The sequence below is a fragment of the Takifugu flavidus genome, chromosome 3, assembly GCF_003711565.1.
Source record: "Takifugu flavidus isolate HTHZ2018 chromosome 3, ASM371156v2, whole genome shotgun sequence".
In the NCBI taxonomy this organism is placed as follows: Eukaryota; Metazoa; Chordata; class Actinopteri; order Tetraodontiformes; family Tetraodontidae; genus Takifugu; species Takifugu flavidus.
Window position 1 is genome coordinate 16,851,289 of NC_079522.1, and position 16,537 is coordinate 16,867,825.

At 40.1% G+C, this 16,537-nt stretch overlaps 1 protein-coding gene across 4 annotated transcripts in view; it reads left to right on the forward strand.

Moving 5' to 3' along the window:
* The window catches only part of raph1b (Ras association (RalGDS/AF-6) and pleckstrin homology domains 1b), a 33,733-nt gene that overhangs the window by 3,601 nt on the left and 13,595 nt on the right, over positions 1–16,537 (forward strand). For 3 of the 4 annotated variants that reach the window (XM_057026226.1, XM_057026228.1, XM_057026230.1), the window contains exons 2-5: positions 6,804–6,886; positions 15,487–15,606; positions 15,905–16,010; positions 16,136–16,330. In XM_057026226.1, the coding sequence (XP_056882206.1) occupies positions 15,487–15,606; positions 15,905–16,010; positions 16,136–16,330 (421 nt within the window). In that variant the 5' untranslated portion in view covers positions 6,804–6,886. The remainder of the gene's footprint in view (positions 1–6,803; positions 6,887–15,486; positions 15,607–15,904; positions 16,011–16,135; positions 16,331–16,537) is intronic. The other variant, XM_057026227.1, reaches the window with a different exon arrangement.

Sequence of the window (16,537 nt, forward strand, 5' to 3'; positions counted from 1 at the left end):
ACAAGAAAAAGTCCACTTTTATCTATTGTTAACATAGATAATAATAATGCTAGACAATGTGCTCTTACAGAGACTGTACAACATTGCAATAACAAGAATCCTTTTCTGCACCTACTTTATATTGACATAGAATAGTACCAACAGATGCAAATATGTAAAATGTGCTATAACATTATATTTGTACACGACAGCACTTTGTTAATGGTGAAATAATGTGACAGTGCACACAATTAGTCATTCTAGTGGGCTTGTTAATAGTATTGGGATGAGCAAACTCTGAAACTCTGTTTCAGTGGTGTAAGAACTGGGTCTTTGGATTACTTGGATATCTGCATAGCTTGGTCACTAAATGTTTTCCAATCTTCATTTAAGTCACACTACTAGACTTAGATGTTCAAGTGCATGGTGTAAAAAGAGCTAATTGGAGCATGGTTGAGATACTTTTACTTTACTTTTACTTTAGGCAGAGTACGGTCTTAATTTGAATAATGCATAAGATAACTGCAGCTTTCATCTTCCAAAACAGACACATTGTGTTCTCTCTAATAGTGCTTTAGCTGTTGCCGCTGACCAACCTACAGGTGCCTGCAATTTGTGGTGAGAGATGTGTATTCCCTCAGAAAATTGTTGCCAGAAATTATATCACATCAGTTCCAAAAAAAACCCCATTTTGTATAGGTTTAGTTTTTTGGACATTGATAGACCATCGGTCCACATCTTGAACAACATAATCACATATTTGGTTAGTTTTTAGCCCCATACCACTCTCAGGTGACCTATTTTCTGGCCCATATCCAATCTGTTGTATTGTTCATTCATTCATTCATTCACCGTCCCTTTTGTTTACTGGTTACTTTTGCTGTACATTTTTTCTAAGCAGCTTAGGCAGTTATTAATCGGCATGTCTTTGAAAAGGACAAGCGACCCCCTCCCTGATATATTCCAAATGGCCTTTCCCCTTCAGCCTTTAAAGTCCCCATAACCGATATCTGACATCATTTTATTTTTAACAGATGGGCATAAATGAATTCTATCAAATACCACTGAACGGATTACAGACTGAGGAGAGGAGGAACTTGGGTTGTACGGTCTTTCTCCACCCTACCTGTCTGGATCATAACCCAGAATATCCAGTTAACTGTCCACCGCAGCAGCCGTAGGACAGGTCGCCCGATGGAGTGACAGAATTTAAAACCAAACCATCGGCAAATGGCTCCACAGACATGCATTGATTTAAAAGTAAGCTTGAGTGCTTGTTTCAAGAGCGCACGAAAGTGCTTACTCGGATGAAAGCTAGTGCATGCTTACTGTCTGGCTTCTGTGGCTGCACAGACTCAGGTAAATGGAACATTATTGACTGGTTAATGTATGGGCTGCCACGTAAACCATGGAGGGAGAGTGCTGTTTCAGTTTTTTAATTTGTTAAAAGTTGCTAATTTAAATCTTCAAATGCATTTTATTATATATGTATTTATTTGCAGCACATGGTGCAATTATCCCAGGGAAACGCCAACACTGCCACTTCCTGCTTCCTCTCTGCAGTGACCAGAGTTCAGCTAGTTCTCATGAAGCCATCACAGCAGCCTGTGTTTCCTTGTTTATGTGTGTTTGTTTGCTTTTCTCGCAGTATCTGGTAGCACTTACACTCATGCAAAATGTGTGTGCACACACACACACGCATACACTGACAGAGTAAATGTTTTCCTTTGCTTCACTGTAAAATGCCTGAATGTTTAGATGGCCTCTATTGAGATTGATTTATGCTTCCCTACCCTCCATGATGCATTCCAATCCAATCCATTGAGGATTTGTAAAATACCTTCAAGCTGGGTGAAAAAGCCAGGGATGTCACACAAAAAAAATTAGATATATATATATATATATGACATCTAGTCAGCTTTAACTATACAGAATAGTTTCCACGGAAAACACAATAGTGACGGGTGATGATAAGCAAATAATAAACAAAGCACAGAGGCTGGGTTGGCAACAGATCCATCCACATCAGGCTAGCATCTGACATCAAAACATGAGAATAAAGACAGCCAAACCAACCGTCAAAATCTTCAGTGATAATTCTGTTCAACTATCAATCTGCAGCATTGTTAATTGTTTGGTAGTTTTTGCTCTACATGTTGTCAAATTGATGTTTCTTTTGGTGGAGGGTGGCATGCTTTAGTGTGAGTAGACCTCCTTGACATTGTAAAAGCTCTGGGAAAAAAGCTTGTTGCTTGCATAACATCACCTGGGTGAGGAAATAACTATTTTTGGCACGTGAATCTTCTGTCCATGTGAAGTGCATGCTCTATTTTGTAGTAACACACTGGATCCAGTGACCTACCTACAGGTTTGATTATTATTCCCGCAAGTGAATGTAGGCATTTTTAAGGAAGTACCGTACTTGGATTTTGTAAAATTTGTGTGCACAAAACATGAGTCTAAGCTTGAGATGTTGGGTCAAATACCCTGTCACGCAAGGAAAATTCCAGCTCAAAATATGCATCATGTCATCTTAATTTGTAGAAAAGTTTTGCTACGCTTCATACCCATACCAAAAAGAGGCTTAGTTGCTAATATTATTAAGTTTAATTAGTTTTAAGTCTTCTTTTAGTTGAAGCATCAGACTAGTACCGCAAAAGCTGTGGCAAGAATGGCTTGTTTTGCTATTAAATATGCACCGTGGTTCCTGCTTTCCCCTTGGTCTTTGAATTTTGTTTTTGGCCATGATGATTAAAGTACCCTCGTTCATGTCTGACAGAAAATAACATTCTTAAAAATGCAGTGAAACCTCAAGAAAGGTGAAGTGGGGTTTAAAAGACAGCCTGGCCTTGTCGCTGTTCCAGTTCACAACATTTCCCTACCAGGAGCCGCAACATGCAAATTGGTGACTTCAAAATGAAGTTTAGCTACTGGGATGAGTGACGAGGACAAACGTCTGTGCACAAGACAGCAAACGATAAAACAGAGGAAAGATTTAAGTGGGAATAGGGGAGCGATGTTTAGGGGAACCATTAAACGGTTGCTCTGTGCAGCTGATGTCATGTGAAAAACAACAGTTGGGAACACCAAGGTCATCATTCATTTTCCTCTCTGTCATCTCCCGAGGTCTCCATGTGTGAAGAAGCTAGTGCTCTGCAGTTTTGTGTAAGCACCACAAAATGGCCCTGGACCTTATTTTATGTAAAGAAGATACTTTGGTAAAGTGAATGTCATGCATGTATTATGGGCTTTTTGTAAATGTAAAAATGTACTCTGGAATTGTGGAAAACAAGCACTGTTTTTGTACTTTTAAGTGTACAGTCTCATGATGGTTGGAGGCTCATTTTTCATCTTTTTTTTTTGACTGACAGGCCTTATGTAGGGCATGGAAGAATCCCAGAGAATATTCGTAAAACCAGGCACTGTGAGAGTCAGTTGACACTTTTTTTATGATGGAGGGAATCTCTTGACAGTCACTCAAACCTGCCGGCTTAATCTCAGAAAATAGCACTGCGTGTGTGCTTGTGGGACTGCCTCTTGCCAAATCTCATTGACTAATACTCTGGTAGCTCGGCAAGTGAGCGTAAGCCCCTATTCATTCAATCTCTGGGTAAAGTCAGTGGGTGAGTAGCTTGCTAATCTCTCTGCTCTGCTGATCTTAGGTTCTGATTGTTTTGGGCCCATATGTTCCACCGACAACTCCACAATACTCTTACTAAATACATTGAGATCCCCTTCTGCATGTGGCAACATGACCATCTAAGTATATTTGATTACTCTATGTAAACATTTAGCTCATTAGCACGCTGTGATTCTTGAAATGACAATGTGCCGGTTACAAGAGCAATTCCTTTCCTCCGTGTATTGAGCTGCTCAAGTGCAAGATAAATGTGATCGTGTAACCCAGTATGTGTGTTAAATTACACACAATCCCCTTCAAGCCGCCACTGGGACCTCCATCAGATCCCACTGGGCGACGTGGGAACATTCCTGACACAGCATTATTCCATAATTCCCACCATGTGTGGTTTTTTTCCCCCTTCAGTGTTGAGTGTTCCCTGCCCGGACCGTGGAGAATCCTGCTGAGGACACACAGCTCCATATAATTTCAACCAGACTTCACTGACAGTTGGGTATAGTCCAGCGACCCATCAAACCAGTAGCATTTTACTTGGTTTATAAATGTACCATTGGGGGCGAAAAAGCATGATTATGCTTGGTCGTGGTTGCTATGTGATTTAGAAAGTCTGTAGTCTTTGATAAACTTGCATTCTGTATTATATGAAGTCCGCAGATGGGTGTTTTTGCTAATAATACTCTTACATGACTCACTTCAGCTGGACTTGTTGACCAAATGGATATTACATTTGTTTTGGTCATGTATTGATCAATATTCATCCTTTTAAGCTTTGAAACCAAAGTGAGCAATCAGTCTGCAGTGTTGACTTGTGGTTTACCTCAGTATCTATACAGGAACATTCAGGTCACCACTAAGACTTATGGCTCAGGAACCACATTAACATGCTAACATTTCTGGTTAATCAGTCTGTTATCCATTGTTTTAGAGTCAAGTCATTTTGGAAACGCTTTGAATTGCTTTAATGCATTGTTTATGTCACTTGAGACCTGCCACTAGACAGTAGTTGGGTTTTGTTAGTACGTCTTCTAAACTCAAGTCAGCTAGTTTGATTGATACTTTTAAAATGGACACTTACAGTATTTACAGTATTTACACAAGAGCTGAACTAATTTTGAGGTAATCTCAGTAAAAGTGTGAGAATAGAGGCATTTGATAAGTTATATTGTCATGCAACAAAAGAACTAGTAGTATTATTAATAATCAGCTTTATCTGTTTTGTTGTATACCGTATATGTTCCTTATTTTTGCCAGTAGTGGGTTGCATTGTATTATAGAGGTGTTAATATGAGTTGAAAATATTTGATAGATTACACAGAGTTGGCCCATTATTCACTAAGTAACATTACTCCGATGTACTTGAATATACTCATATAATCTACCCCCTAACTGCCTAGTTGATGTGGCCTGCGTGTCATTCATGCCCATTGGGATGCTTGTTGAGACCAGTCTATTGTGTAGCTATATGGAGCCCAACGATGATAAGCCTGGCGTGCAAAATTTCCACCACAAAAAGAACTTTTCACAGAGCAATTAATGCCGTCGTAGTCACAGCTTGGGCATTCATTCACGCGTATCATTCCAGGCTAATGTCTGCTTACTCAAACACTGTGTTTTCCCCTCTACAACAATCCTGGCTTTCACGTCTTCCCGTGACATCATAGCCTTCCCCAGGATGCCCTCTTACCCACTTCCTGGCCTCACAGGAAATGAGCTCCAGCGATAGACTGCATTTAAGGAGGAAATGTGGGAGGACAAGGACACACCTGTGTCCACTGCACAGGGGCCTGTGCTTCTGTGTTGTAAAAGTGGGGCACCAAAATAGGCCGCATAAAAACGTCCGTTAAAAAACCGTGGCACAAAACGCACCTTTTCACACTTTTTAATCCTGCAAGACTCACTGAGTCTTGAACAAAAGTAGCTACACTGTTGTTTTAGATGGCGGGATTAAAATGATTACTATTTTATGACAGCTCAACATCCAGGTAAAAGGCATCTTTGCAGCCTTTTACCCTTTTGGTTGCCTTTTTAAATATTTATTCTGTTCTTTATTTTTATTTCAAGACTCATTTGAAAGGAGGAAGCTGTGAACATGTGTAATGCCTTCTGCTTTTCAGCCTCTGCCACTCAGTCATAAGGAGGTTATTATGTTTTCCTGTGCGTGTGCTGTAGCCCTACCCTTGTTTTCAGCACCAGAGCAGCTGTCTGCTGGGCTCCACACTGTTATGACTGGAGCAACTGTGCTCACTGCAGCTGCACACATCCATGTGTCACTGCCACACCTGTTCAAAGACCTTGTGTTGACTGACTCTTATCACACGCTAGCTGTTTGCAAATTATACCACAGAGATGGGAAGGGGCGTGTCACGGAGCTCTGTAATCGGAGCAGGCAATTGTGTGTTTTTAACACACGCATGCGAATGACAGAGTGTCACTCTCTCCTGACACGCTCTCCCTGTTACAAGAAGCCTATTAGTTGTGAAAACACATGCACGGGGAGAGCCTACATGCTTTGACTCAACAGTTGCTGTGCAGAAGTACAGCTGAGGTCAGCGGGAGCAGATTCCTCAGCATTAGCCATTGGGTGTCTGCCTCTCTCATAAAATAAATGGGACCAAGTCATTGATGTTTTCCTGCCAGCTCAGTTACAACCTGTGACTTGTGTGTATCACCAGACTATGACTTCATACCGACACGAATTTGACTTTAATGACTCAGCACTAGTGAGTTAAAGATCCTTGCAATTTTGGGCTCGAACTGTGTTTTGAAGTGAAACCTGTGGTGGTTTTGCTCCTTATAAAGCGAGTTATCAGTGTTTAAGTGTGACATGCTTTGTAGTCAACTGGAGAAACCCTCAACTCAGCTGTCACCTCTTTAATCTTGTGGCAATGGTGAGGAGAATTAATAAAGATGGGAATGCAAAGCTTGATTGCTTTCCGAGGTTGGTGTAAGGGTCTTTCTGACTGTCTGTCACTTTTGGCTGTATATAAAAGTCTCTCCACACTCATGCACAATATGGTTAATCCCCTGCATTCTTGTGATGAGCTGCCTGCAATACGCTGTACAATGCAGCAGGCATCCCGTTAGCTTTGTTGTTCCACTTAATGATGGTCTGCACTGATATAACATTGCATTCTTCAGCAATAATCGCAAGAACTAATTCTCTTTTTTTTTAAATAACTTCTAGGGGAGAATATTCCAGGCTGAAATTGGAGTTTTGGTTTATCTGATCTCTGACCTAATTGGGAAGAAAAGAAAACCACTTCAAAGGTAAGAAGTTCTATAAAACCAAGTGAGCTAAGCTAATTCCACCAGTGCTGCTCTGCATGGAAGAATATAAACATTGTTTGAATTTAACTACAAAAAGAACCTTTTTTAGCTTTAAAAACTTAAGGTTTTTTGCTCTAACCCAATTATGACCTTCTGACATGCTTTATTCTTGAACCTGTTCTTAGCTGTCATTGCTGTACCCATTTTTTAATGACTGGAATCTGCACTTGACCTATGGATCTATGTGTTTGTTGTAAAAGGAGCGCGCGGTCAGAAAGGCCTTGTAAATCAAAGCCAAATGAAAGGAAAGTCAAGCCTCTGAGGATTTTGTCAGGGGAGACTCAACCTTGCCAATGGAGATAATTCCTGACTAAAGTGGAACCATGTGAGGGCGAACTGTGTTGTGGAGCAAAGGGATGCTCCTCACAGGCGGGTTTTATTTTGCACACGGCTGAATTTGCCCAGAGTCTCGGTATTTTACATGAATTTGAAAGTGATTTATGTTTGTTGTAGTTTATAGCCCTAATTTTAGACAGTCACTTATTTTGCAGAACTACTGTCTGCATCATCACAATGATGAAAGTGCTCTTCTGGAGTTGATTTGACACAGAATGTGAAACCAGCATGTAGCATAACAACCGTATTAGTGGATACATGCTAACAAATTGAATAGATCTACTGGGTGCTGTTTCTGATTTATTTGAAGATGCATTTTTATCCACTGCAGCTGAATGAAATCAGAAGTCATCTGGTTATTAAAATGGTTTCATTGGGTTCTGATTCAGGTTAAGGTTTTTTAAGACCTGCATATTTAGTGATACTGCAATTAATACACATGGCAATTGGTGAATTACAGCTTGTGTTCTGTCCAAAATTGAGTTTTTGTTCAGATGGGGAGGTTTGTTTTTTAGAAAAGCGTTGAAAGGCTGAGAGGAAGAAGTCTGCTGGCTTTAACTGTTCTGTGAATCTGATGTTCTTACATGTCATTTAACACGGATTATAACAGTTTATAGATGCCGTGTGCTTAATGTGTCACAGTGATTCCATAAGGAAGTGGCTGTTACATATTGGTTACTTTCTTGGCAGTCAGTATTAATATCAGATAGATGACAAATTTTGTGAGTCATGTAATTGGTTGTTATGGAAACCATTTCATACATAAACTCGGCACCCTTAAAACATCCTTGAAAGGATTTTCTGCACCGCGACAATAATCAGAAAAGTGTATGCTGGCATGAAGGAAGGTGACAGGATCACCTGACACCGTATAAACAAAACACCTCAAAAACAAGTTTGCACTTTTTGGCGTTTGTCATAGGATGCGTTTCCAACACACACATTCGGTAAGTTGCTTTTTCGTGGTGGACACTGGTGAGGTGCAGGGCATTTAAGATGAACTGACATGGGGCGACATGTGAAATGTACCAAACTAACAGAGGAAAACATTCATAGCTGATGGTGGTATTCGCACAGTTTCCCTCTTCTTTGTATTTACATGCAGAATTTAGAACATTAATCATATAGAACATACATCTACTTCCAGGCCTCTTTTGAAATATGTGTACATGTTGTTCCACAGGTTGCAACTTTCTTTGTACAAAACAAAGCAAATTATGTTAAACTGAATTTTTTTTTTCTTGAGAAGATAAGACGGTGACCGTTTGGGCTATTACTTGAACAGGTTTTGTGTATGCTGAAAATATTGGATATTGTGTAATGTGTAAATATGTTCCAAATATTTAACTGAAACTTGGAATTTCCAGATGAGCGTACCTGGGTGTACATTTGGGATGTATTCCAAGTGCACGCCTTCATATTGGTTCAAACGAAGTTCTTAGTCTTGGAAAAGTACCAAACAGCAGTTTGCATTAGTCAAAACAACACAAATACCCAACGCTCTCCAAATAGCAACTATCAGTTAAGTATTCTTTTAACGCCTCTTTTTACTTTCTGATACCAGATCCTCTCATCTTTTTTAAGCAAAGTGCATGTTGGGCTACTTGTTCTCAGCAGTCAGTCTCCACTGCTGCAGTGCTTCATCATGTTCAAAACTGTCTTTCTGAAGGCACTGCAGTCAGCCACCTGAGCCTGTGTGTGCGCGTTTGTGTGTGTGTGTGTGTGTGTGTGTGTAGAGGACGTAACCCTATCTCTTGAAGGCAGGGACAAGGCTATTGATTTCACATTTGGACCACTGCCCTGCAGGGAAGTTGACACATCCTCAGAATATGTGTGAGGGTGTAAGATAGATAATGACAAAAATGAAGAGAGGACAGAATAGCAAAAGTATTTATTTTGGATGCAGTGACTTCGTACAATGGATACAAGCTCTGTTTTTTTTTTTTATTAAGCAGCATCAGAAATTTTTGGGATTTACTAAAACAGAGTGATCTGTGTTTAAATGAAGAAACTGCTTTAGACCCTGTGGTCTGTAAAGGTGGATGAGAAGGGGCAGCCAATTTAACCATACTGTTATTCGAGGACACGCGTACATATATTTTAAAACTACGGATTGAGATAGCATGTGAAAATACCAAGGACAGCCCACTGACACTTCATAGCTGCTGGTTTAACATGACTTTGTGTTTCTATGGCACTACATCTGATGAGTTGCATATACTGTAAGTTTGCTCACTCTAGTACTGCTGAGTTTTTACACTTCCCACCCACCAGTTGTGGCTATGCCTTTTTTCCTCTTCCCTCAGCATTTGTCATCTCTCCATTTTCTTCTCACTCCACCCATCTCCCTCTCCATCTGGCTGTGTCTGACTGCCTCTCATGCTTCCCCTCTAGCTCTGTCCCCTGTCTGTTTCTGTGGCCCTCCTTCCTAATTGGCTGTGTAATCCAGAGTGAATCTCTGTGTCACACTGTTTTTGACTGGAGAACGGTGTGTGCGTGTGTCTGTGTGTGCACGCATTTGTGTGTGTGTGTGTCTGCCAGAATGGTTGCAGGCCACATGAAAGCTGTTGGTCATCCTTGACTGACACCGGAGCTGTTGATTTGGGCGTTCAGAAGCTCATAGCTACCCCCTCCCTGCATGATTGTGCATATCCATCAGCCATAACCCACCCTCCTGCCTCACTGCCCTGCTACTTACTTCCTCCTTGGATGGCCCTTCCTTTCTGTGCTTTGCTTTTAGTCATATTCTTTGTTTTTATGCCTCTGTACTGCTGTTCTTGTCAATTATTTTGTGTTGGTGTTGTTTAACACCATATCTTCAGAATACAGAATTATTATCTTCAGGTTCATCAGAAGTGCCTCCTCAATACTTACCTGTAAATCTCTGTTTTAAAACTATTTAAAAAAAACTTTCGTAAGATACACATTATTAGTGCAGCAGATGCTTATTGGTTTCACAGTCTCATCTGAGGGAGGTCATAAAGATTACACTGTATCGGCCACGACAAGCTCTGGTAATTAGTTTAGATGCAGCATTCTTAAATCTGTAGTTGGGAGCATGAAACCTGCCGCCAGTTTTGATGCAGGAATGAAGCTTGTTTGACTGCAGAACTCAACAGTCTTTTTACCTTGTGTTTTGCTGTAAAGCCTCTATATTTAACACTCCATTCCTGTTCCGAAGAGGCCATATACTCAGGGCATGATGTCATATTTGCATCAGCCATCAGTTATTTTGGCAGGTCAGTTGAACCAACCACACCCAGTTTGAAGCAGCTGACCAGCCACACTTTTGCTACACTAATATTCTCTTTACATTTCTACTCAATGTGTAAATGGGTCAAAGGCAGCAGTGAATGACAGCATACAGAAAGGTTTTCTTCACATCTGACAGACCCTCTTTTGACTGTTTAGCCTGTCTGGAGTGTGTATTGGTTGTGGACAGCTTCAGTGTGTCAAAGGACATTATCACACTGTCCTGACAACCAGCCTTTGTGTGCATATGTGTTTTTAATGGTTGATGTTTGTACACCGTGGGCTGTCACATAGGTCTATAAGAATTGATTCGTTGCCTGTCGGGTAAGGAGCATATTTGTCTTTGACATAAAAAAAAGGTCATGATTTAGATAAGTAAAGGGGCTTCATCAACATGGAAAACATTAGAAATAGGTTATTGACGCTACAGTGTGTATGCTAAATAAATGCTACACCATATTTACCCAAGTGTGTATTTTAATGTTTGTCCTCTTAACCACAAATACTGTTAAAATGTATGAATTTAGAGTGGATCTGCTTTGGTTTTACTGAATTGTACGGGTTGTTAGACATGCAAAATAGGCATTATTACTGTATTTAACTTCCTTTGCATTTAGAGTATTGGGACAGAGATTTGAAACACTTGTGAGCTCTCTGATTCACCATTAGGAGCATTTAGCCTGAACTCCCAAATTCTCACTCCAAATTAGTGCCACGGCACTGAACACACACTTTAGAAAAAATCCCTGCCAAGTTGTTTTCTGCTCAATCCCACGCAAACACAAATTTGTGTCATTTTTATGATAATCTCATTATATGATGTATCGAAACCATTTCTAAAAGGGGGTGCCAGAACCTATTTTGTGAATAATGTTTGAGAGAAAAGAGAAATAATGGGTGAACAGATGAGATTGTGGCTTTGGGTGTTTTTAGGAATTTAGCTTTCCAAGGTCGAATGAGAGAATGGAGAAATAGACAAAAAAAAACACAGCTTGTTTCATTTGATCAGTATTCTATGAAATATTCCAGCACGCGCACACATGCACACTCAAAGGTCATGGTGGAAAAAGCCATTCAGTCTTCCCAGCAAAATTATTTGGACCCACAATACTGTTTACACAGCAAAGGTCATGTATTTGACATTTCCACACACTCATTTCCTGCCAGTGATATAAAGGACTTTATTGTATCCATGTTTAATATGCAATTCATAATGTGCACGTTGACTGCAAATGGCCAGGTAGTGTTATGGTGTCATGATAGGGGTCTGTTGCATGATTCACCCATATAAAGCTTGGCACTGTTGCGCCCCAACAGGGACGAATAAAGTCACACAGGAAGTGATGCACTCTGGTCAAGTCACAGATGTTGTGACTGTGATGTTGACTGGAAAGCACCCGTTTGAAGAGTTTTGGTAATTAATGCAAAGCACAACAGCCATTCCTCAGCGTCCAACTCATGAGTTGGATGTGAACCATCTGAGTAATGGCGTTCTTTTTCCATCTTACAGACTAAGTGGAGCAGACCTATAATGTCATGCTTAAGTCTTTTTGAACTTCTTGAATACACCCATATGTGGTGACTCTTTTCTGAAATACTTGTCTTTGTTGGTTTGTCAATGTTGGGTACAATATTTACCTAAGCCTTTTGTCCCTGACAGTAGCGCTGAACCGAGCCTCTTGGAGCAACAGCATTTGTCTTATTTAGTTTAAAATAGCATGAAGGCAGACATTCCAAGATGTGTGACCTATCATGTGACAAAAAGTCTGCAAGTTTAATAGGAGACCAATATACTGGTGTTGGTGGGAGGAGTGTGCTCTTAATAGAAATAACAACAGCAATATAAACTTTTTGCCCTCATTTGTTATCTATGAACTTTATTCTGTACCACTTTAAAGGATTCTAAATGGAGATAATTACTTTTATTACCAGATGTGTTGTAGATTAAATGTTTTTGTTGTGGCTTCAGAAGTTTAATTCTATATTCCTCTTGTTCCCTGTGAACTAATGTTGCGTTTAAGACGTTTATTATTTTTGTTTAGGTACACATACTCTAAATACTGTTAAATATCGATATTTTCTTTTTTGTTCAAGTGTATTGATATGTAAAAATTCAGTTTTACGATGTCTGTACTACGACAGCAATTATAGATGTCACAATTTAGCAAAATTAAAGATGAGCCTAAATTTTGATGTTACACAAACTACAGAAACAGGTTATAAACATAATTTTAAACAGGTTAGCAGCAAGTCTTCATTCTGCTCCCTTACCCAACAGTCTAAAGATAGAAATGCTCCCCGCCTCCTCTTTCAGACTCTTCATCTTCCTCAGCACAGACATTCGCTGAGCTTATCCTGAGATTTTGAGAAAAAAAATCTCTAGTTTTCCAGAGATCATTTTTCATCTTTAGTCCCATCAGCAGGAAATGCAAGTATGGTTCATAGAGACCAGACAAAAGCCAGCCAAGAGATGGTCCAAGGGGAAGACTGTTATTGACCTGTTCACCTCTGACCCTAGCCCCAGAAGTCACTGCAGTCGGATGAGTGCTTGCCATGGTCAGACAAAAGAGAAGAACCTTGCAGTTCCTCAAGGGGAAAAGGGCAAAAGCTGCTGTTTGGTTTGTGATGATGCCTTTTGGAGTCCATTTGCACAACCATTACTTCCTCCCCCCGTTCCTCTCTGGGGTCAGGCACCGATCCTCGGGTGGTAATTCACTTAAATCTGCAGCAGTCTTTGCCTTTGAGGTTTTAATTCTTTTAGACGGACAGCAGTGACATTTTCATATGGTTTTGCATCTGGAGGCATCATTTGTGCTGTCTTTTCAATGTTAATATTTCATGTGTATTGTGTGCACACTTAACTCCATCTGTCTGTTTTTAACAGTTGTGCAGGACTGCAGGATAATAGCTGTTTAAACACAGCTGTCAAATTGTATCCTGCTGTTTGGTTTAGTCCTTATTGTATTAAATATGAAAGCACCTCAGAGAACAGTGGCTAACACAGAGTAACTTGATTTTATTTGTTGCTATATCCTTTTCCTGTCTACCCTGGTCAGCTACTGGGTGATGTCATTGGCTAAAGCTTTTCATGCTAGGAAACCCCCAAATAGCTATGTCTGTGACTAAAGGGACCTCATATGGAGACAAGAAAACAAACGACTCTAATGTTTTGGAGTTTTAATGATGGAACCCATTATAATCACCTTTTACTTAGGATGAGCATTTGGAAGTTAAAGAGATCTCCTGTTTCCCTCTCTGAAGTGGTATGAACAAAAAGAGGGACAGCTGGATTTTCCTGTCAAGAAATATGACTCAAGGGAAATTAGGAAATGTGCATGTCCTAGCCATTTCCTGTTCCAATCTCCCACACTTGTTCAAGAGTGCATGGATATAATTACAAGTACACATATGTTGGAAGCTTTATTCTTGTGAGGACATTTATTGAATCAATATAATGAAGTATCTATGCCCTTATCCTAACCTACAGAATAAATAAAAAAAACACCTCACAGAAAGACATATCTTGTACCAAAATTAGCCCCACTCAAAAATTCTCAGGCTTTTAACAGGTTTTTCTTTTTTTTTTTTGAACTATCTGAACCTTTCCTAATGGCTATTTTTTTGCCACACAAGTGGATTTTGTCAGATTTTTATGGGAAGCTTTTAAAACAGAAATATTTCAGGATCGGGGAGTGCGTTTTGTCCCGCAGGGTGACTCTAAGGAGCAAGACATGTGTGCTATTTGGAATGTGGCCTCTTTTGATGTTAAACGGAAATTTGAAGCTCTGCTTGGTTTCTCTATTGCCTGTTTTTCAACCCTGTGATAAAATATGCATCACCATACTGGAAGAGATTAGATAAGGCTTGTGATAGAGACTGATTATGATTTACAGTATTTATTAAGTAAAGTTGCACATTTGCAAATAACAAAACAAACTAAAAAATGCTCAATAAACAAGTGACAGCTTTGTATTTTTGTTCAATTTGCACTGAAATCTCAGCTTCCTGTGAAAGAAGGCTCATAGGCCAGCCTTTTAACCTTTTTTGGAATTAAATATAGCTGTTACACATGAATGTGTATAACAAACTACACATTGCAAACAAGCTCTTTTTTATGGAATGTATTTGTGCATTAAGACATAATTTCAGGTGTACTCAAACATCCTCTCCATGGTTGTATAATATAGTTGAAAAGGCCTCCTCCTGTGGTATTGAGTAATATGCAATATTATATGTATTATGTCACCATATTGCAGCTGTATTATATCTTGAACTAAATCCTCCGAACCAGGTGTTGAAAAATGTTGAAAGTTTGATACAGTAAAGATCTACAATCCTACATCTAGAAATCATTTTATAGGGAACTAAACTCCTCAGTTTCTTCATTTTGACAGTAATACAAGGCAACTTTCAAAGTCAGTGTAAAATATCAGATATGATTCCCATTTTTTTTATGAAAATATGAAATCTGAGCAGCTTGGTAGATCAACCAGAATGCACACTTTTATTAACCAGTAGGGGGAGCTCTACTCTAACCGTACCACAGCTGGGCTCTCACAGCCTGCTCATTTTACCCTTACCCTATCTTTCTTTAACCTCATTAAGTTCAGAATGGGTTGATGTAGCTTTCTTCTCCATAGGAATGTCACTATCGTATTTGTTTACTGTACGTGTAATTTGTTTGACGTGATCAGAATGTAATTTTGTGAAATATTCTGCACCTCTGATGTGTCAGTGGCAAGTCAACAAATAGAATGCTGCAGGGTTCTCTACTGATTACATGGAATACAGTGCCCCCTAGGGTTTCTTTTAGTGAGCAGTTGTCATGGTAACAGGTAGTGAGGTTGGCGTGAGCTTAGCTGACGATTCTTTCCTCCTTTAGATCATTTCTGAATGTGGGTGTGATCTTAAAACTAAGTGTTATCGTCCGCCGATCTCTATTCTGTATGTAGATGGAGCAGGTCTCAGATGAAGAGCTGGACCATGGAGCAGAAGAGGACAGTGACAAGGAGGACCAAGATTTGGACAAGATGTTTGGAGCCTGGCTGGGAGAGTTGGACAAGCTTACACAGGTTGATACACACATGCGTGGAGAGGGGGCAGCTGGTTAAAAAACGCAGATTCACACAGGTAGAAAAGCAGAGCGAATGAACGTCTGTTTCCATGGCAACCTTTACACTGCTAATCTTGTCTCCCTGTAATGTATCCTAGCAACGAACCCTCCCACCGTGTGTCTGTGTCTGTGTGTCTGTGTGTGTGTGTGTGTGTGTCAGATTAGGCAAGCCGACATGGGTGTTTAGATGCAAATCTTAGCTATAATATCGGCAAGTGTGGTTTTGTGCCCCTCACATGGTCTTTGTCTCCTTGTAGAGTCTGGATGATGGCAGGCCCCAGAAGGCACTGCAGAAGCCTCCTCTCAGACAGGAGACAAACATGGCCAACTTCTCTTACCGCTTCTCTATGTACAACATAAATGGTGAAACCTTAGACAATTCAGTTACGCCGTCGAGATCTGCATAACAGCACAGATTTAAAAAAAGATTGAATTATTTATCTATCTGCCTGCTTGTTCCCCTGTTGCTTTATCTTGTCACTCTGCAGAGGCTTTGAACCAGGGTGACACAGTTGATCTGGATGCCCTCATGGCTGACCTGTGCTCCATTGAACAGGAGCTCAACACCATTTCCAAACCAAACTCTACTTCTCGCAGCCACAACAAAGGACAACAGCGAGCCCCTGGGGGCCACAGTGCCAGTACCAAGCACACAGGCGCCAGTGGAGGGGGGAGCAGTGGAGGTACAGAAAAATATGGAAATATGCTGTACAGCAAAAGTTGTGTGCAAAAGTCAGTTTATGTGGGGGAAAAATCCCAAATGTAATCTAGAAAAGGTCCCATAATTATTTTAAATGAAGGCTACTCATTTGCACGTCTTTGAGAACATAGTTTTCAAAAATTAATTGACTTTCACTCCAAAATGTGAATTAATTTGTTAAGACTGACTC